The sequence below is a fragment of the Ictidomys tridecemlineatus genome, chromosome 5 (genome assembly GCF_052094955.1).
Source record: "Ictidomys tridecemlineatus isolate mIctTri1 chromosome 5, mIctTri1.hap1, whole genome shotgun sequence".
Taxonomy (NCBI): Eukaryota; Metazoa; Chordata; class Mammalia; order Rodentia; family Sciuridae; genus Ictidomys; species Ictidomys tridecemlineatus.
The window spans coordinates 114,010,517-114,033,176 of NC_135481.1; the positions used below are offsets into that span (position 1 = coordinate 114,010,517).

Consider the following 22,660-nt stretch of genomic DNA (forward strand, 5'->3'; position numbering starts at 1 on the left):
GGTACGCATCCCTCCACCAGGATTGCAGCTGAGCTAGGGTGGGCCCAGCGTCGGCCGCCCGTTAACTGCGGTGCAGCCCTAGCGAGAGTTGGAAAGTTATTCTCGCAGGTGAAGCCAGAACCCAGCCCGCCCCCTCTCCCCTGTCCTCTTCTCATTGGCTCAGCCGCCCGCGCCCAGCTCCCGCCCCCAGCCCGCCTCCGCCAGCTGCGCTCGGCGCACGCGCCGCGGGGTGGGGCGCTCGGTGGGGGGCGGGGGACGGCCCGGGAGGGCAAAGAGGTGCGGACTCAGAGAGCGACGTTAAGCGGCAGTTGCTTCCGGCCGCGCGCGCGCGCTTCGCCCGGAGCCCGGCAGGGGGCGGGCCCGAGGCGGGCTCCGTGGAGACTCGCCGCCCCTGGCCCCGCCCCTCCCACACCGCCCCGCCCCCTAGACCGTCCCGCCCCGCCCCCTCGGCGGGCCGCGCTCAGGCTCCCGCCGCCCGCCAGCCGCACGCTCGGTTCCCGCGGTCGAGAGCGGGAGAAAGTCCTGCTGGTGGGCGGCGCGGGACTGCGCGCGTCCGGCATCCCGGGGCCGCTTCGGCCCGGGCGGCGAGGGGTCCGGGCGGTCCATGCATCCGCTGCCGCCCGCTGCCGGCGTCGCGATGGATTTCGGTCAGAACAGCCTGTTCGGCTACATGGAGGACCTGCAGGAGCTCACCATCATCGAGAGGCCGGTCCGCCGGAGCCTCAAGGTGCGCCCCGCCGAGAGAAACTGCCCCTAGGCGCCCGGCCAGCCGGCCCGAGCAGCCCGCTGCCCTCAGTCCTCCTCAGCGCCGTCGCTGTGTCACCCTAAGCCGCTCTTCCCAGGCCCTTCCTCGACGCGGCCCGGCTCTTCAGTCGGACCCTCAGCCCGGGGACGGGCCCTGGCCCTCCCCGCCAACCACTGAGCCCTGGCCCCGGCCTCCCCCCGCGGCGTTCCCCGCGGCCGCCGCGGCCCTCGGGGCGCCCCGCCCCCGCCCTGCAGGGGCTGCCCCGCGGCCCGCGCGGTCCGGGCGGCCGCAGCCTCCTCCCCGCGACCTGGCAGTGCCGCCCAGGTTCTGGCCCCGGTCCCCGAGCCCCAACTCCTCCTGTCCCCCGACGCCCATCCGCTCAGGACCCTCACTCCAGGCGAGCTCAAGCTGGGTCCCCTGTCCCCAGGGCAGCCCTTCCTCTCTTCACGTCCCAGTCAGCACCGGTTCCCGGAGTCCTCCCAACCCTTCGCTCCCGTCCTGAGTCACTGCTCATCCTCTCCTCCCAGCCTCTCCAGGACTCCAGCCGGGACCCCGCTCCCCAGCCCCGGAGGGAGTCAACCTTCCGCCTGCTCCCTCCACCCCCACGCGGTCCCCCGCCCCGCACAGTCATCTTCCTCCCAGCCTCCCGAGGTTCCAACCCCCACTGCTGGAAACCTTGTTCGGGGACCCTCCTCCCTCCGGGCCAGTCTCTTAATAGCTCGGTTAGCGCTTCTCACTCCCACCTGCCGCAATGTCTGGAACCTTTGATTTTCTTCCAGCTCCAGAGTGTATTCCCTCCCACCCCCAATATCTCGTCCCTTATATTCCCACGGGGCTGCAGTCTTCATTCACCCCTCCCCCCTTTAGCTTTTCCTGGGGGGTAGAATCTTGGTATTAGAGATGAACTGTGTTTATAAATATGCATGTGATATATGCATAAATATCATATGTATATGAAATTGATTTCAGCAAGGTTCTGAAGCTACGATGTGATTAAGCTGCAGTCTAGAACCTAGAAGAGTAAATGCAGAATAAACCAAATACCCCCTCCCCATGAGAGCACCCAATTAGAGTTCTTTGTGGTTAATGTTGCCAAGAATCATCAGACCCTTATCTAGTATTCAATGCTTAGTTGGGAAACTTTTTCATTAGTCTGTAGTCTGTAGAGGGTCACTTGGAGGTGGGCAAGATTGACCAGTGTTTATGTGCCTAATTTGTATTTTACCCTTGACAGACACCAGAAGAAATAGAAAGATTGACAGTTGATGAAGACCTCAGTGACATTGAAAGGGCTGTTTATCTGCTCAGGTATTTCCTAGTCTTTCAGTGAAATTGCTGTTCTTTCCTTGTGGTGGCATAGATGAATGCTTTCTGAAATGTCATGTTTCTCTTGTGTTCAGATTTACTTACTCACTTGAAAAGAGTACTTTCACATGCGTGACAATTATGTTATGAATTGTATTAGGTATGGAAACTGAAATCAAGTAAGTTTTCTAATTTATGCAATATTGCTTTGGAGGAGAACCACTAATGGGTTAATTTGAACCTCATTCTTCTTTCTTTTCCAGCTTTGGTTTTGCTCACATAAGATACAGTAAGTTTAGATGAGACTTAAGAATATACAGTGATTAATTTTTAAGTTCACTGTAGAAGTTAAATATTATGTATCATTTACCATATAGAAAACAATTTCCAAATATGGATTTTCTGCTTAGGATATCCTGTCTATATTACTTTTGCTATGTGAACGTTATAATCTTGTCAGTTTTTTTTTTAATTTAATTGAGCCTACTGTCTTTAAGTTTCAAACCATCTCACAGGCTTTACAGAATTTTTTAAAGGCAAATAGTTACTGCAAATATTCATAATATTTTTCTGAATTATTTTAAAATTGTGTTACAGATTTAGCTTCTTAAAAACTGATAGTGAACATTAATTAACATATTGATGAGCATTCTTCAGAAATGGAAATTTTCCTAAGGCATTTTATGAATACTTATTTAAAAATTTTCCTTAATTTGCACATTTTTTTTCTCTTTTGGCAATTTAATCTTTACTTTTGTTTTGCAGAATCAGATTTTGAAAACTGGTGTTATTTACTCTTTGGATATTTGTTATCCTTGCATTTTTAATTTCGATCTGTTTTGCCAGTTTCAGGTGCTGGCCAGTTTCTTGTCTCTGTTTTTGTTTTAGATTGTGTTTTCAAACCCATGCTATTCGTTGGATAACTCTATAAAAAAAATTCCCTTTCCAGGACTTCCATTTTTTAAATTATTCTTTATCCTACTGGAGGCTTCTTGAGTTTCTGGTCTTACTGTAGTCAGAGCCTCAGTGTGCTTACCATGTAGGCAGTGCCCACCGACATTCCAGCCTTTAGCAGTGCCTCTGGATCTCAAGCTTCATCTTGATACTGTTACCCCTCACTCCCTGCTTTTTGGTCATCTATGGTAGCATGGTCTCATCATTCCTACTTATTTAAAAGAAAACTTGTGCCTATATTATGAATTCTCAGTTTGTGCTTTTGCATTAACTTGGAGACTAATGCAACTTTTAATCATTTTGATATTTGATTGTATCATATTTGAAGTACTTTATTCCTTATAATGAACATGATTAAAATGGTGAGTGATAGTTGTCAACATTTGTCTTTTCTCACAGGTTTTCTTTTTTTAATTGAAGTACAACTGGTGAAAGTTTGGATAAATTTAATACACAGCAGTTAATGATTTGAAATAACCTCTACTTACTCCTCCTGAATCCTTTTCTTTAGTATAAACACTGGCTTGCTGTTAGGAAATGGAGTGTCTTGCTCTCCTTACTTGTGATAGCAGATACCTTATTCTAGATATCAGTGATAAGTTTTCTGTTTTAGGAAAGCTTACTTGTTTTCTCTTTGCTTTTCTTGTTGGTTAGAGAACTAGGTTGTCTAGGTTTTATTTTTCAGACATAGAACATAAGTTTCACTTAGTTTTGAAACTTACAAAGCCCTTACAGAGACAGATGGGTCCTCTGATTCTTAGAGAAGAGAATTTTAAAAGAGATCCAATGTCTACTTTAGTTTCTTGTGGCTCACCTTCCTGTGAGGAGGGTTCAGGGTGCCTGGGTAGGGGAACACTAGATTGGTTGTCTGGGTTCTCTTGCTGGGTTCTTCTTTGGCATTTCCAGCATCTCATCACCTCCTGGGGAAAGTGGGATTTCACTCTCCTGCCAGACTGCCTGAAAGGTTCTTTCTTCCTTGGGATTCAGGGGAGGGGGTTCCAAACAGATGTGTTCCAAACTGCCTCTGTCACAGCCTTCTCATCCACTCTGTATTGATAGCTTTCTATTTTAAATGTAATTTATTCCATTTAAATCGTTTGTTCTTTCCAATGCTATAGAACCTAAAACTGACTCCTACTTTTTTTAGGCTCATTTTTGAGTGCTTTACCTTTCCCTTGTATTAGATATTTAATATTCATATATATGTGAACATTGTATATGTATGTATTTGCTCTCTGCTTTTGTGTCAGATTGTTTCTTTAGTTCTCTTATTTTGCATATTAAAACTCTTTAGGAATATTATATTAAATTAGAACTTAGAGTCAAATGTTTAAACATCAGCAGGAGAAATGCTTTATAACAGTCAAGAGTCTGATAGCACTTAAACTGAGTCCAATATCTAAAAACAATTATGTACAGAGTACTGCCATCTAATGAAAAACAAATGACACTGTTCATTATCTTACCCTAAAATATGATAGGTCAGTTATTAATGCCATTTTCACAATGAAGTTTAGAACATTACGGTATTTGAAGATTTGAAACAGATGAATTTGTGGTTTTGCATAATTATGGTGCTGATGGTGCTGATATACCCATCTGTGGCTTTTAGCACGGAAGCAAAACAACTTCCCTAATAGTCACAGCTTGTGTCTTAGTCAAAATCATGTTACAGCATCTTTTTCCTGTTCTCTCTCTTCTGTGTGATTTCAGCATATATTTTAGGAGTGCACTCACAATATGCGAATAATTGTATTAGTGTACGTCTTTATTCATGTATCTCTTAATTGTCTATCAGATAAATTCCAGACCCTTAAGCCTGGCTTTCAGAATACTCCATAAATGATTCCATCTTAGATGTGCAATGTGAAGTTCCAGTAGTCCCTCACTTTTTAAAATGATTACATTGAAATGTGATTCACATTCCATATAGTTCACTCATTTGAAGTATGCAGTTTAGTGGTTTTTGGTGTATTTTACAGAATTGTACAGGCATTACCACAATCAATTTTTGAACCTTTTTGTCACCCCAAAAGAAATCCAGCCTTACTTCCCAACTGCCAGCTTTTGGGAACCACTAATCTGCTTTCTGTTTCTGTAGATCTTCCTATTCTGGCCATTCCTGTAAATGAATTATAATAGGTGACAGACTTCTTTTTCTTAGCATTTTGTTTTCAAGGTTCATCCATGTCATAGTATGTGTCACTACTATATTCCTCTTTATTGCTAAATAGTATTCTGTTGTATGGGTATGTGGTAGATCCCCTTTATCTGCAAAGGATATTTCAAGACCTTTGGATACTTGAAATAGCAAGTAGTACAGAGCTCTATAATTTCATACTTTTTCCATCTTCGTCTTAATTAAGTACTTACAAGACTCAATTTGAGGTACAACCATAAAACTAGCTCAAATTTCCTTTTCCTTCTTTACAATTTCATGTGTAGAAGATTCCTTCTTAACTTTAGTGCATGATTATTTTTATTAACAAGAACTTTCACCTTTTCACTTAAAGGAAGCACTTTTTGTCTTCTCCTTGGGATATCTGAATTGCCAACGTCATTACTCTTGTGCTTTGGGTCCATTATTAAGCAAAATTAAGCATTGCTATACTGCAAGAGAGCCCTGGACGATGAAAGATTTCATTGAGGTGGCACACTATTTAAATCTTATGGATTGTTTATTGCTGGAATTTTCCATTTAATATTTTCAGATTATGGTTGTCCATAAGTAACTGAAGCCCTGGAAAGCAAAACCTGGGGTAAGAAGGGACATTTTGCTTAAGCATTCTTCAGTGGTGGACATGTGGCTTGTTTCTAATCAGACTGGCTCTTTTTGAAACAGTCATGCTGGCCTCAGATACACTGTGGTCATCCTCAACTCTGCCTTCTGCATCCTGGACTGTTTCATTATACCTGCCAATGTTTACCATCCTTGGGATGCAGCCACAATCCTGTACTGCCATAAGGAAGCCACATGGATGCCAAGCTTCTTTCAGCTTCCATATCACTTTAGTGACTGCATCCCTCAGCCAGCAATTAATCATTGCTTCACATTCCTTAACTCATGTGTATATGTCCATTTGCTTTAATAGATTGCAAACTCTTGGGATATAATCCATATTTTTGTACGTTGTTAGTTCTTTTTTTTCTTACTGTGATGTAAAGGTAGCTGTTAACAAAATGAAATGTATTTAAGTTAACCAACTTGAATTAAACAATTTCTGATTTTTTTAAAAATTGTGGGCAGTAGAATCAGACAGATTAAAGTCTTACCTACTCTTTTATTCATTATCTTTGTGAGCCTGGTTTTGTCATCTATAAAATGGAAATGATAATCCTCCATGAGTAGTTGTATTAATTGTAGATCATCTGGCATACAGTGCATACCCAATTAAAGTTAATTCCCTTCTGTCTTCTTTCCCTGCTTTTTTTTTTTTTGTTACTTATGTGTTCAAGGTATGTTTCAAACTCTTAAATAGGATGATGGCACTAATATTTCCCTCAACAATTTAATAAAATAATAGGCAAGTAAAGTATTTTAACTGAAGTTTGTCATGTATGTCCATTAACTTCCTTTGCTAATAGTATTTATCAGAAACTAGAATCTTCACAAGTTATAATGGAGCATTTTTAACAGAGTGATGGTAAGGTCAGCCTGTTTTACAATTTATATATTCTTGTAAAAGACCCTATCTTAAGCAATATTTGCCATTTATATTGTACATTAAATGTTGATTGATTAACATACCTTATCTAACCCATGTTTCATGTTGCTTACTTTAAAAGTTGCTGAGTTTTAAACTGTTTTTCACTTCATCCTGTGAATTTTCCAAACATTTTTCCTTTGTCTCCCATGGTCAGTCAGGTGTAGTAACGTTTGAGAACTTTTTTTTTTCCTATTTTTATCTTTCTTTTTTTTTTTTTTAAGGCATAAGTGCTCCCCCTAGTGATATGGCAGAGTAAGCTTTCTGCCACCAGATCAGTGGACATAAATGCAGTGTGTAAACTGGAGTTAAGCCTCATTACATCTGCTGTCCCTTTGGGGTGTATCTGAGGCCAGCATGATTGTTTCAAAAAGGCAAGTAAAGTATTTTAACTGAAGTTGCCTCACTGAGCCATCAGTGAGGCATCCAGGGAATGCCAATGGGCAACTTTCTACTTGTTTAGCTTTTGATTGCTTTATCTTTAAAAATGCCTATCCCTCTTTCTATCCCAAAGTAAACATTTGTAGAAAGAACTCTTTTTGTATGTGCACCATTTTGAAATTGTCTCTTTTCTCACGTTTCTTTTATTTTCATTATGATCTTAATTTCTGTTTTCATTCCTTCTGCCTTTTTGTAATGTTTCAGTGAGGTATGGGGTATGAGTGTGTATGTATGTGGTCTGAAAGTGTGAGAGAGTGTGTGTGTGTGGTCTTAAGTGTCACCATTGCCTGCTTAGTTCTCTTTAGTGATGTATGAGAGAAACCCCATTTGAATACTTCACAATTGAGATGGACAGTTGGTTAGTTAATCCAAAAAAATTTTTTTTTAAAGTGGGGAATAATATAAATGACACATATCTTCAACATTTCATTTTAACGTAAAACATAAATTCTTAACTTTTTTGCTCGTCTTTTTGATGTAGAGCCTTGACCTTTCCTTTTGAGTGTGGCTCTGGAGATTACAGTTCAGAATCATCTTTCTTGCATAAATCACCCCTAGATGGCATTTACAATGCCAGGTTCAGGTTTCTGTAAAGTTGAGTGAGAATTTAAAGATGCTTATGAAAAAATCTGAAAGTACGGTACTGTTTTTATAATTTTTTTGCTTGTCTTACAGGTTAAGACAACTTCTTTCTTATTAGTGGATTTCTCTGATAACTTACTGAGTTTTTTAAAAAAATTTCAACTTAGTTTTCATAGAAAACTAAGTATTCATATATATATAGGTAGTATTTAATTATGCATCTGAAAATTCGAGTGAAATTGAGAAGAACTAGTTGAGGAACAAACACAACTATCATTTAAACTTAACTAGTGAGAGCAGAAGTCTGTGGACATTCTAGAAAGTGTGCAGCCTCTTAGCCGCCAGCAGGGGAGTGGTAGCTGCCACTAGCAAGGGGTTGGAGAGAGCTGCTAATGGGATGAGTCTTTCAATACCTTGTTGCCCCTTTTCCTCAGAACATGCTCTGTGATGCCCTTGCTTCATCCTTGATATTCCTTCCTTACTCTCCAGTGAAATTGGTCCTAACATCTAGTCTGTCCCCTCCCCTCCCCCATAAACTTAAAAGAGAAGTTTGGAATTTCAGTTAAAGAGGTACTTTCATGAGCATATTATTTTCTGTTTATAAAAAGCAAGCTTTGAGCATATGCAGAAATGTGCACAAATCATAAATATACCGCTTGTTGAATTTTCAAAAGTGAACACATCTATGTAACTAGCATCCAGATTATGAAATAGACATTACCTACTGTGTTCACCTAGTAACCTCCCTTGTACTCCTGTTTGAGTCCTTCCAACTCCTTGTACAGGGTGATGACTCTCCTGACATCTGACACTATAGATTGACTTTGAGCTTTATCTAGTAGGAACCATAGTCTGTACTCTTTTGTGCCTAGCTTCTTTTGCTCAATATGTAAAAAAAGAGATTTATTCTTATTGTTGCATGAAATAATAGATTATTTTCATTGCTATATTGTATTCTGTTTTATAAATATGCCATAATTTCTTTGTTCTTCTACTGTTGATGGGTATTTAGCTTTTTCCAGTTTTGGGCTTTTCTGAACAGTGTTATAAACTTTTTTGCATAAGTCTCTTATCAAATACATATAAAGGTTTATTTTCATTATTTTCCTAGAGGTAGAATTATTGGTGATAGCATATTTATATGCCTAGTTAAAAAAAAATACTGCCAAGCAGTTTTCCAAAATGCTTTTACCAATTTCTACGTCAGCCAGTAGCATATGAGTGGTCCCTGCAGATATTTTCTAGGAAACTAAAGTGACATGCTTTCTGGTGTACAGTAATGAACTTCCTACTAAATAGCCTTTGGGAGTTTTTGTGTTTGAGGCATAATTTTCTTACATTGTCACTTTTTTTCCCTTTTCTAAAAGAAATGGAGTTTCTATAAGCTTTTATAATTACTATTTATACTGCTAGACCATTGGCTAGAGGATTCTAGGTTATAAGGTTGTCTTTTAGGATAAGAAACCGCAACAAAGTGGATGTTGGAGTCCTTTACCCATTTCCAGAAGTACCACCTCCAGTTCCTGAACTTTAATGATTTCAAGAGTTTTTTTTTTTTTTTTTTAACTGCCCAAATTGTCATCCTCTGTGAAGGAAATACTTGCCTTTCTACCTAGAAATTGCAGGTATCTTCATTTTCATTTTGCTTGGACAGAGGGACCACTGTTTCACATGCTGAGAGGCGGATGTAATGGATTTCTGTGGTATATCTTTCATTATTATTAAGGCTGAGTTATTTTCAGTTCTTGGCAAACTCCGAATCCCCAGTTTTGGTAAAATACTATGTCTGAATATAGGGGGTTTGGGGATTGTTTTCTGCCTCCTTTTCTATGTCTTTTGTTCTGAGAACAACCATGGGAGGCATCTGTTCCTTTTTCGTACTGGCTGAAGCTTCAGAAGGCCCTCTTTGTGCATCAGTAGAAAGCAGAATGCTCTCATGGGAACTGCAGGAAAAGCTTAAAAATAAAAAGTGCACTATTTTCATCAATGTAAAAGTGACCCATATAATGCCACTGCAGAGGCCTAGAGTTTAATAACATGATATGATTATGAGAGAGCTGAGCAGAATTTTCATTTTGTAAATAGAGCTGTTTGATTACTTATTTAATATATATATATATTTCTACAATAAAACCATTAAAATGAGTGATTATACATATTTGAATAAAGTATGTGTTATTATTTAGCTACAATAGAGCTGTATCATATATGTGTTTCAGTGTATGCATATATGTGTGTGTGTATATTTATTTTGATGAGTAACTAATTCATACCAACACTCTTGGGAAGTAGCTAAGTGAGACACAGGAAGACTGAACTTTATTTTAAATCATAGCTAATTTGTTGCCAGTAAAAAGCTGGACTTACTTTGGTTGGCTCACAGCTTTAGGTTGAATTTCTTAGAAATTAAAGTGTTAACAGTACCAAGTGGTAAATATCACAGCTCTCCTTTTATCAGGGTTACATGAAAGAAATTAAACCATCAAATAAGATCTACTGACCTTTTAAATCTGTATCTTTCAACTTGGATATTTTGGTTGTTACATATCATTGGTGGACTGGCTTGGACATAGGAAGCATGGGGAAAGTGTTCAGAGTTCTTCAGAGTCACCACTGTCCTCGCTTGTATATAATAATCAGGTCAGAAATAATTGTGAAATCTATTATACCTTTGTGTATGATGTGCCCTATAATGTAATTTTCCCTCCAATCAGAGATTTAATAATGGAAAAGACTCATAATGCAAATAATAGTTCTTTGCAGTGCTTATTAAATACTGATGTGTAGACACCTCTAGGGAATGAGTGGCACTGTACTAATAGATGCTGTATTCAAGGAAGTGCTTGTTTAAAGAAGCAAATGCATTTTCCTCAAATTTCTGCGGCATAGGGTCATCCCCAATTAGCAAGTCTTTTGGGCATTGAGAAGCAATAATGTGTTGTGTTGGAAATACTTTATATGAAGATGGACCCAGATGTATTCTGGAGGACTGAGACCCACTCATTTCTTTGACAGACCTTGGGTAAATTGCTCATCTTCTCTGAGCCCAAGTGTCCTTTCTAAAGTTGTAGTACTAATACCTACATTGTAGAATTTCTGAGAAGATTGGAAGAAGTATAAGCAGCGGGCAGAAGGTGTGGTCCAGAGTTAAGTATTGGTGGAGGAGAGTTGTTACTGTTATTTTAAATCATCGTTTGCAGTTCAGAATGTATTTCACTTTGGATATAAAGGAAATTCCCTGTGCAGAAACTTCATGTAGTTATAGTTTTCTCACCATATGATAAATTGGGAAATCTAATCCCACCTCTAATATTTTAAAAATAACTTCTACTGAGGTATAATTGAAATAAAATAAGTGCATAGTTTGTTGAGTTTTGACAAATGGATATGGCTTACATGACCAGCATTCCAGTGAAAATATAGAGCATTTTCTTTGCCCCTAAAAACCCACTGGTGTCCTTTTGTAGATAGCACCCTACCCTGTTCCTAGGCAACTACTGATTTGCTTTTTGTTCCTGTTGATCAATTTTGCCTGTTCTAGACTGTTTTTATATCTCTTGGATAAGTACCTTAGAATGAAATGCAGTTTTTTCTTTTTAAAATGGTTTTGTTGAGGTATACTTGACATCTAATTATTTATACATGATTAAGTAGATTTCCATATGCATAAACCTGTGGAAACATGATCAGATAAGGAACATTTCCATCAGCCAGGAAAGTTACTTTGCATCACTTTGTCATTCTTTTACTCTTTTCCACAAGAGTAGATCTTAACTAGACACATATTGCTTAATGTCAGGGACACATTCTGAGACTTCATCATTAGGGGATTCCATTTTGCTTCCCCCCCCCCCCCCCAAATGTGCAGAGGAGGAGCAAACTGAAGTGCTAAAGATATGTTAACTAGCAACAAGTTAACTTTAGGTCAGTCCCTCAGGCTATTGAGTATGCCCTAGATTGGGGACTTTACTTTTAGGGGCTTGAATTTCCCTGTGATAGTCTAGTTTCTTCCCTTTAACCACAGAATGACCCAGTATCCCCTCAGAGGAAGAGGCTTCAGGTCGAGTGTTGGGTGGGGGCTGACAGCCCTAAGGGATCATCCCTTCCCCTGTCCAGTCTACTACTTAACACTACCATTTTCCAATTTCTCCCATTGGTGGGCAAAATGATGGGCTCAGCCTGATAGAATTTAAAATTTCAGTGCTGATGGAGATGCCTGCAGGGCAGAAACTGTTTGCATAGTTTCAGAGCCTTTTTAAGAAGGGTCCTAAATAAAGTATTTATAATTCAGAAATTGCCTGTGTTTTATTAAGGACTAAATAAACAACATTATAATGTATAATATTATTTGCAGTAATAATATAATCAAACCCAAACCTTTCATTTTGCAGTACTGAAAAAAATTGTAGTTAATATTTCTTTTCTTTAAAGAGTTTTGTACATTGTAGATTTTGCTTGAAAATGTTTTTGGCAGAATAAGTTCCATGTTTAGCATAAAAATGCTTATATATTTAATTATGAAAAATGAGACTGAGAATTCTCATTTGGTAGGTTCTTTTGGTAGTGTTTATAAGCTGAATTTACTTGACAATAAGGTTATAAGTTTTTTTTTTTTTTGGTAGGGTTTGTAAACAAAATTTGCTTAAAAATACAGCTGTGAACTCTATTTGTTTGAAAAGAGGACGATCTTGAAGAGGGAAGGCTTCACAGAAGGACAGCCTGCTGGGGAGAGAACACCTCTCCTCTGGCTCTGATTAGGGGAAGGAGATGATTTATACCTATGGATGGAAGGTTCTACTTAATCATGATGTAAATATCAGATACTCCCAGTTTTTAGCCTCTGACATTACTTAGATGGTGCCATTATTTGAGATAAGGAAGCTACTCACATAAAAGTAAGAGCTGAAGGAAATGGAGCTAACAATGCAGGTATCTGAGAAAAAGCACTAAAAGCAGAGGGAACAGGAGGTGCAGAAGGCCTGAAGCACGTGTGTACATGTACATTAAGAGTAGAAAAAGACTTTTAATCTATGTTAATGAGAAGTATTGGTCTATTGGTTTTGTTTCTTTTTCTTGTGCTGTCTTTGCTTAGTTTTTGTTTTAGTAAAAAATGCTCATAAGATGACTTGAAAAGTCTCCTATTTTGTGGGGAAGGTTGTGTAGAATTGGTATTAATTTCTACCTTAAATGTTAGGTAAATTTCACTAATGAAGGTATCTGGGTCTGGAATTTCTTTGTTCAGAGGTTTTTAGTACAAAATTCAGCTTCTTTAATAGATGCAGGGCTATTTGGGCTGTTTCCTTCCTTTTTACCTGAATTTGGGTAGTTTGGTATTTGGTAGTTTGGGTATTTTATTTCCTGTGAGTTTTTTTTTTCTTGGTTATAGATTTCTGTATCTAGTTGCATAAAGATCTGAGAACGGCTCTGTCTGATTTCTTTGATCTCCTCATTATTGCTCTTATTTCATTTCCTACTGTTCCTTCCTCCCTCTCCAGTATCCTTGCTGTTCCCCAAAGACACCAAGGACATACGTGCTTTTAGTGTTCCCTCTGCTGTTAGTACTTTTTCTGCATTGCTAGCTCCATTTCCTTCAGTTCTTTACTCAAACATGGGTTGCTTTCTTATCTCAGATAATGGCACCATCTTATGTAATGTCAGAGGCGAAAAACCTGGGAGTATCTGATCTTTTTCCTGTTCTCGTCTCTGATACTTAAGCAGATTAAATCTTTCTTTTAAAAATTAAGAATGCTCACAAGATTTCTGGTACATACACTAAAAATAAACTTTTATTTAGTTAAGATAGTACCTGCTTGGGTGTGGTGGTCTTCAAAATCTCCATTCCACTGCAGGGCGTTGCACATGTTTGGCAAGTGCTCTACCACTCAGCTGCACCCCAGCCCAGTGTTTTTATTTTGGAAAACATATATTTCATCTTTTGGCATACAAGTAGACAAATAAATGTGGCTTTTTTTTTTTCAGGAAAATATTTCTTAATGTTCCAAAATATCACACATTTTTTAGTTTACCTCTAGTCTCTAATTATCCAAGAAAAAACTCACAATAGGTCTTTAGGCTAATTTTTGTTTCTTTTTTTAAGCAGCCATAGATGTATAACTTGTGTTTTTCTTTTAATCTTTGTTGCTAAGAAACATGGAGTGCAGCCACTGACCAGCTGTATGACCTTGAGGATATAATCTAGCTTCTCTGTGTTCTGTCATTGAAGTGAGGGAGATTTATTAGTCAAGCTGTTAAGATTCTTCATTGTGCTGTGACTTTGTAAATGAAACTTACTGCTTATCCAGTTATGAACTTATCTCGAGTGGTAAGTCCATGTATTTCTCTACTCCTTCAAAAATATCAACTATCTAGTTAAGAAAAAAAAATAGAGCTCAAGGTATGCTAGTCAGTTCTGATACTTTTGACTAGTATTTTTTAAAATTAACATGTGTTGTTTTAATTCTTCATTTTGTTCAGGTAGACTGTGTATAAGAATGAAATAACTTATTGCTTTGTGAAATTATATTTTGTATCAATATCTATTTTGAATTTAAAAATCCTGTTATATCCTTTAGTTTCTTCATGATTCTCACATACATAGCATTTGGATCACATATAAAAATCCTGATATTTAGGATATACATATTGTTATAATTTATAGAGATTAGGTTCCCCTGAAAGCTCGTGTGTAAAACAATGCCAGGAAGTGTGGAGGTGAAAGGGCCTTAACCTAATTGGTGCATTAATCCCCTGATAGGGAGTAACTATGTGGTGACTGAGGCTTGTAGGGTGTGGCTGGAGGAGGTGAGTCCCTGGGGGTGTGCCTTTCGGGTCTATATTTTGTGGGCTGAGCTTAGTCTCTCTTTGTTTCCTGGTGCCAGGTCCCCAGTTGCTTTCCTCCACACACTTTTGCCATGATGTTCTCTATCTTACCTCTGATCCCGAAGAATGGAGCCAGCCCTCTATGGACTAAGACTCTGAAACCTTGAGCCCCCCAAATAAACTTTTCCTTCTCTAATTGTTCTTGTCAGGTCTTTTGGTCACAGCAGCAAAAAAGTTGACTAAACACATATTCTACTTTAAAAATATATGTACATGTATATATATTTGTATATGTATATATAGAGATAACTGTATAGAAAACTTATCTGAATTATTCATACATCAAATTGCATGTGATATTAATAACAATCATATTTTTGAAATTTGTATATTTGAAGTTTTCCACAAGAGTAGATCTTAACTAGACACATATTGCTTAATGTCAGGGACACATTCTGAGACTTCATCATTAGGGGATTCCATTTTGTATGAACCTCATGGAGTATATGTACCTACACAAACTAAAATGCCTACTGTGATAGGCACTGTACATGGGACCTCCATCATATATCTGGTCCATTATCGACTGAAATGTCTTTATGCAGTGTGCTACTGTATTTTCACCACCAAAAAGATAAATATGTGAGATGGTGGATATACTAATTAGCTTGCTTCTGGTGATAGTGGTTACACTTCACAATGTAAACATTTGTCAAATTGTCATGATCACTTTGTACCACATAAATATATACAATTACAATTTATCAATTTATCATAAAAGGGTAAAAAAAACCTCATCATGTTGTACACCCTGAATGCACACAATTTTTATTTGTCAACTATACCTCAGTAAAGCTGAAAAAGAATTTTTTTAATTTAGGATAATTATAGAACTGGTAATTCATATATTGCTAAAAGAAATATTTGGCTGTCTAAAATAGTTCTTATTTATAAGGGATAACAGGGAGAAAATTGTCTTTCTTTTAAAGAAGAAAATATACATGTGTGAAATTAATTTAAATGAATAGTTATTTAGGAACCATGAAAGATCTTAAAGGACAGATAGTTTTTAAAACAGCAGATTCTTGCTTTGTGGAGTGATATTTTGACCCTGACAGAGACGAACTGGTCGACCTTGCACAAGTCCCATCAACTCTGCCGGCCTAGGAGTCTTCACTTTCACAGTGTGAAGATGGGAAGATGGGGGTTGGATTTCTGAAGTTTTCTTTAACTCCAGTATCATATTATATACTATTTTATTTTGTCCTTAGCAGTAGAGAAAAGGGATCATTATTTCACACAGCTTTTACAGATTGATTTTTGGTTGACTGATGAGCTTTTAAATATTACAATTGATTTGTTTGCATTACAATTCTTGTGTTTCAGTGCTTCATTTACCCTAATATCAGTTAGAGGAGCAGACGGGAATCGTTATGTGTTATTTGGGACTCTTTCTGGGTCATGGTGTCCACATAGGGGAAAAAAAAAATTCCAGTATTGTCTCCATGCCAGGACTTATGAATCTGTGACTGTGGCCTTGAAACTGTGGCCTTGACTGTTTCTCCTGGACTTTGGACTTGCTGGCAACCTGACCAATTTTTCCACCAAGGTGTCTCCACCAGAATGTCCTGCTGGTTTTTCAAACTCACTGTGCCTGAAACTGAATTCATCACTTTTTTGTCTAAATATGCCTCTGCTTGATTGAGACTTGACCATCTTTTAATTCATTCTGGAGGGAAACCTGGGAGTAATTTTGTATTCTTTCTTTTCTTCTCAATACTCTTAACTATTCAGTCAATATTTATTGTCAACAAATTCTGTGCAACCATAAAGCATTATTAGATTGTGTTGGATAATCCGAAACATTTAAGTACTTTCTGAACAGTTGAACGGTTGAACCTATATCAGTGTTCCCTGTCTTCTATAGAGGTCTCTTCCCCTTAATGTGATAGCTGTTTATCATCCCGTCTTTCTGGAAGTGCTGGAAATTTGAGCCTGCGTTTATCTCTTCTTATAACTGTTGGCAGCTACTGTATCTTCCCTCCTGAGTTTCTTCCTGGGTTGGTAGTACCTCTTAGCTAGTCTTTTTCCCCTACTATGTCATAACATATTTATATATTTTAAAAAAGTGTTTTTTAAGGAGATTTTTTTTTTACCATTGTTTGTTGATGGGGAAATAGAAACAATGGTTAAAAAAAATAGCAGGGAGGAGCCTCTAGTGTTTCCAGAAATCTCCCAAGCTTATGTAGTTATTCCTAAACTCATATTTTATAATACTCCTGCTATAGCTCATGTATTTAGGACAGACCTTGATATTTTTCCCTCTTCTATAAAGTACTGCAGAACAGTGCTTGTTCAACTTTTTTTTTTTTTTTAACTATGACCCATAGTAAGGAATACATTTTAAATTGTGAACCAGCAGATCACGTGCATGTTTCTCTGCATATTACTGAAACTAGAATTTAAGAATAATTATCATTCTGTGTCTAATAAAGTGTAAACATATAAAAGTTAACAGCAAATATAATCTTGTTAATGTTCAACTATAATACGGAAAAAATACAAAGTAAGCAACATAAAAAAATAAGAAAAGATTTATTAATGCCTCTGGTAAGCTTGAACCTTAATAAGTTCATTCCATTCCAGGACAGGTGACAATTGTGCTCACCTGTATACTGTTGTAAGCTCAGCAGCCAGTGCTTTCTGTATAGCTGGACTTTGGTTGAAACTTCTGCATACAGGGTTAACATGGCATTGTAATAGCAGTGGATAAGTAGCAGAAATTACCAGTAAAGATATTTACTGTAGCACAAATGTTATCAAATGAATCATGTGATAACTCTTGCAGAATTGTCAATTTAGAGAACCTTGTCAACAGGCTGACAGTTAAGCTACTTCTTGTGATGGAACTGTGATCAGAAGCCATATCATGTCTGTCAGTTATGGATTTAAAGACTCACAGGTTAGAATCCTAGCTGTGTCTTTACTAGTTGAGTGACCTGGGCTGAATTGCATCATTTTTCTGGGCATGAGTTTCTTCAGATGTAAAGTAAGGATAAAACCACATTGGTTTTATATTGTAAAGAATAATGGGAAAAATGTATGTATAGTGTCTTGCCTGGCACATAGTAGGCCCTTAAATGTTAATTTTCCTTTTACTCTTCCTTTGGCCCTAATATGGAAAAATAAGCAATTTGTTTCTCTGTGATGCTTCTCTGACTTTATAAACAATGCTTTGAAGATTTAATCTTAGTTTAGTACTCTCATGTGGAAATATGCCATATTTGACAATTATTGATGTTATGGATTATAGTATTCAGTGTCTTCTGCTTTAGATTCTTTATCTTTGCCTTAGCAGTGGATTTTGTCTTTTTTGGAAGTTAATTCTCCAAAGGTAAATTACTTAATTTATTTTGATCTATTCATTAAAACATTAAAACTAACTGCTTAATTAATGTGAGTAAAGAAATGACTAAATACCAACTATGTAAAGTTTAGTTTTCATTGTGAGCTTGGAGCAAGGCTTGCATGTTATTCACTTCATTGTTAGAAAGTTGAGCACAGTATTGGTGGCTTTGTGTTGTATTTTGGATCTAAATGAAAGCTGCTAGGATTAGGATCACTGCCTCTGGGAATACAGATTGTTTAATGTCCTGCACATAGTCAGACAGTAGCAAGGCTGGGGTTCTCAGATATGATTGTGACTGACAATGTCATGTCATCTTTTTGGGGAGGGATCTCCTTCTCCTCTCCCTTTCTCAATTGGGTTAGGACTAAATAAAGCAGGCCCTTTGTTCAGGCTAGGAAGGGATGGGACTTTTTGCTATATACTCAAAATTCTTAGTGTGTCAATTTATCTTCCTCATTAGATTTTGAGTTCCTAGATGATAGGAGTACTGTACTAGGATAGAGAAAGATAATATTGTTAAGATCTAGAGTCATTCTTTTATTTTTTGGTGGTGCTGGGGATGGAACACAGAACCTCATACATGTTAGGCAAGTGCTGGATCACTGAGCCACATCCCCAGCCCTGTCTCCATCTATTCTAGCTTGTGGCTGCTTTTTTGGGGGAAGGCATGAGATTTAGAAAATAGCACATATAGTCTTGTTTTGAGAGACCCAAGATAATGTTTCTGAAAGTGCTTTAGGCAATATCATACATTAAGGATTTCTGGTCCTTTTCTTCGTTGCTGCAAATTGGTTATTTTGTATTTCTTTCTGACTTCAGAGACTGGCTTTTTTTCCTTTTCTTTCTTTTATTGTAACCTTGTTTTTAAAAGCATTAAGCAGCACAATTGTACAGTTTTCTGTAATAATGCTACATAGTTCAGGAGGAGCAGGAGCAGGTGGATGTTTTGATGTTGGCTGGATGCACAGTTTGGAAGGAAGGCAGTAATGTTGGTAGCATGGGTTTTGGAATTGTACAGACTGGATAACTTGGGCAAGTGCCTTTATCTTTCTAAAAGTAAAATAAAGTGAAGCCAACAGTAATATGTTGAGAACCACGGCCAGAAGGGGCCCAAGCAAACTTCCAGCTGCCAGCAAACTTCCAGCTGCCAGCAAACTTCCAGCTGCCAGCAAACTTCCAGCTGCTAGCTGATGATTGGCTCACAGCGGCCTCAGCAACTTCTAGCTGCCAACTGATTGGCTCCTCTGCGGTGATGCTCATTGGGCTGTTTCCCCGCCCTTTCAGACCACGGAGCTGCTCATTGGGGGACTTTTTTGGCTTCGCCCACACGACCCAGCCAATTGGCCACAAGAGCAGGAGGAGTGGGGGAGGTTGAGAGGCTTGTGGGAAGCCGGTGGTGGGAGTTGGGCTCTGAAGGTTTTTCCTGAGGAGCTGTTTTGTTTGGTGTGTGTGATTCTAAAAATAAAGTTTGTTTCTTTTGACAAGTGACTCCTGAATTGTGCCCAGCCAGTCTGCGGCATTTGTTGGGTCGCACGGGTAACGACTGAGGGTAAGTGATAAGGTAAACTGCTCGCCCCTGAGGGCAGGGCAAGAGGTGGGTAGCCATTTTAAGATTCTTCTTTTGTTTTGCTTCACTTTTGTATTAAGTTGCCTGTCCCTGGAGATGTGTAAGATGGAAGAAAAACCGCTCACATCTGAGGAACAGATAGGGAGAAAGGATGGATGGACATTTCAGGAGGCTATTATAATGATTTTGTGTTGTTCCAATTTTGTTTCACTCTGTTTCAGTTTTGTTAGGCGTTATCTTGTTGGGTTGTATTATAGTAGAAATATGGGATCAGAAATTAGTAAAAAACAAACTGAAAGAGTGTAAGTAAATTGTTAGAGGAAGGAGGCATATCAGTAAAATCAAGAGCAGTTAGGGCATACGTTGATACAATACAAAAATGTAGCCCATGGCTTTTTGAGGAGGAGTTGTTAAATATATCACAATGGAACCATCATGGTGAAGATTTAAAAAGAATAGAAAAGAAAAGCTCAGGGACTCTGCCAGTTGGCACATTTCCATTGTGGATGTTGGTATCTTGTTTGCTTAGTCCAAAGCCTTCAGTTCAGACAAAGGTAGAGGAAGGAGAAGACATATTGATTCAAGTAAAAGAAAAGGTCTCTCAAGTTAGTCAGAAAGAGGAAAAGATTCAAGTAAAAGAGAAGGTCTTTCGAGCTAGTCAGATAGAGGAAGAAAGCTTAGAGCAGAAAAAGCCATCAGGGGAAAAGCATGGTCGAATCCATTAACAACTTGAACATGACACCAGCAGACTGGGCTAATATGTGTAAAGCTGTGCTAAATGGAGGACAATACCTATTATGGAAGGTTGCCAATGAGGAATTTTGCAAGGAGACGGCTAGGTGAAATGCAGCAGCTGGTTATCCTCAGAGAAATCTAGATATGTTGTTAGGAAAGGGACCTTATGAGGATCAGCAGCAACAAATTGCATATGATCTTGGTGTATACACACAAATTGCTGTAGATTGATTGATTAATTAATTAATTAATTGCAGTTAAGGCATGGAAGAGTTTTAAGGACATGGAGGTTTACAAGGTCAGTTATCTAAGGTAATACAAGGAGCTAATGAACCTTATGCTGAATTTGTAGATAGGCTTATTCAAACAGCTACCAGAGTTTTTGGGAATACAGAACAAGCAATGCCATTACTAAAACAACTGGCTTATGAACAAGCGAATCGTTGGTGCAGAGAAGTCATTAGACCATGGAAACATGGAGATTTAAACACATATATTAAATTATGTAGAGACATAAATGAACAAGAGCAAGTCGTGGCAGCTGCAGTAAAACAGGCTTTAGAACAAGAGCAAGTCGTGGCAACTGCAGTAAAACAGGCTTTAGATGCCAGGCCAAGAACATGCTACAATTGTGAACAAACAGGACATTTTAAAAGGAATTGCCCCATAGGAGGAGGGTTTAACAAAACTAGGTATCAAAGGGGTAGAATACTGGGTATTTGCCCACGATGCCATAGAGGGAGACATTGGGCTAATGAATGCCGTTCTCAAACCACCATAGAGGGTACTCCATTATCAAAAAACGAACAAGGACCAAGTGTTTATCCACTATATCGTGGAGAAAGGCATCGGGCTCCGTTGCCAAAAAATGGACAGGGGGCCCAATGCTCCGGGGCCCAAAACCACAAATATATGGAGCACTGGAGGAACCCAGCAACCCCATCAGGGTAGTGCCCAGGACACATAGTCCATCAGATTCCTCATCAGACAAACCAGAGGGAGTGCAGGGTTGGACATCTGCACCTCCGCCAGAGCAGTACTAACTCCAGAGATGGGAGTTCAAATCATTCCCACAGGGGTTAAAGGACCTCTTCCCAAAGGAACAATAGGCTTATTATTGGGACGTGGCTCTTCTACTCTAAAAGGACTTATGATAAGTCCTGGGGTAATTGATCCCGATTATGAAGGTGAAATAAAAATTATAGCCACTTCTCCAAAGGGTATATCTGTAATTTCACCAGGAGATAGAATAGCACAGTTACTAATAATACCCAGCGTACATGATAAATTTTCCAGTCATACTGTAGAAAGAGGTTCCAAGGGATTAGGCTCCACAGGTGTAGATTGGGCGATGCTTTCTTTAAATTTAGATTCTCGCCCCATGCTAAAACTAAATATTCAAGGACATGAATTTAATGGGCTACTGGATACAGGTGCAGACCTTAGCATCATCTCTCATCAAGAATGGCCAAAACATTGGCCATTACAACAAGCCACTCAAATGCTTCCAGGCCTAGGAGTGGCGACTAATCCCCATAGAAGTGCAATGGTATTAGATTGGAAGAATCCTGAAGGATGTGAAGGAACTAAACAGCCATATTTAATGGATCATCTTCCCGTAAATTTTTGGAGATGAGATGTCCTAGGTCAATTAAGGTTGACATTAACAAATAACATCAATCAAAATGCACCCACTATTATGGCTAGACCAGGTTTTAGGAAAGGAAAAAGATTAGAAAAGCAAGAACAAGGTATAGCAGCACCAATACAAATAGATCAAGGAACAGGCAGACATGGGTTGGATTTTATTTCTGGCCCTTTTTGGGCCACTGAGACAATCAAAATTACTTGGAAATCAGAAAGACCAGTATGGGTTCCTCAGTGGCCCCTGACTAAAGAAAAGATACAAGCAGCCCATGACCTGGTCAAACAACAATTAGCAGAAGGACATATACAACCTTCTGTATCTCCCCATAATACTCCCATTTTTTGTCATCAAAAAGAAATCTGGGGGGCTGGGGATGTAGCTCAAGCGGTAACGTGCTCGCCTGGCATGCGTGCGGCCCGGGTTCAATCCTCAGTACCACATACCAACAAGGATGTTGTGTCTGCTGAGAACTTAAAAAAAAAAGAAAGAAAGAAAGAAAGAAAGAAATGGAGAGAATGCTCTGTATTACCTGCTCCCTTTATTAAAAAGAAAAAAAAAGAAATCTGATAAATGGAGATTACTGCAAGATTTAAGAGCCATTAATAATGAGACGGTTTTTATGGGACCTGCTCAATCGGGGATTCCCCAATTGTCTGCTTTGCCAAAAACATGGTATGTTTTAGTTATAGATATTAAAGATTGTTTTTTTTCAATTTCAATTCATCCTGAGGATAGTCCACGTTTTGCATTT

At 38.9% G+C, this 22,660-nt stretch overlaps 1 protein-coding gene across 6 annotated transcripts in view; it reads left to right on the plus strand.

The window, feature by feature from the left end:
• The first annotated feature begins 428 nt into the window (after window positions 1-428).
• Ppp4r4 (protein phosphatase 4 regulatory subunit 4) overlaps window positions 429-22,660 on the plus strand; it is a 113,604-nt gene continuing 91,372 nt past the window's right edge. For 2 of the 6 annotated variants that reach the window (XM_078050777.1, XM_078050778.1), the window contains exons 1-2: window positions 429-727; window positions 1,980-2,053. In XM_078050777.1, the coding sequence (XP_077906903.1) occupies window positions 605-727; window positions 1,980-2,053 (197 nt within the window). In that variant the 5' untranslated portion in view covers window positions 429-604. Of the gene's footprint in view, window positions 728-1,979; window positions 2,054-13,912; window positions 14,054-22,660 lie in introns of those variants that run through there. The other 4 variants (XR_013439242.1, XM_078050774.1, XM_021735857.3 and 1 more) reach the window with 4 other exon arrangements.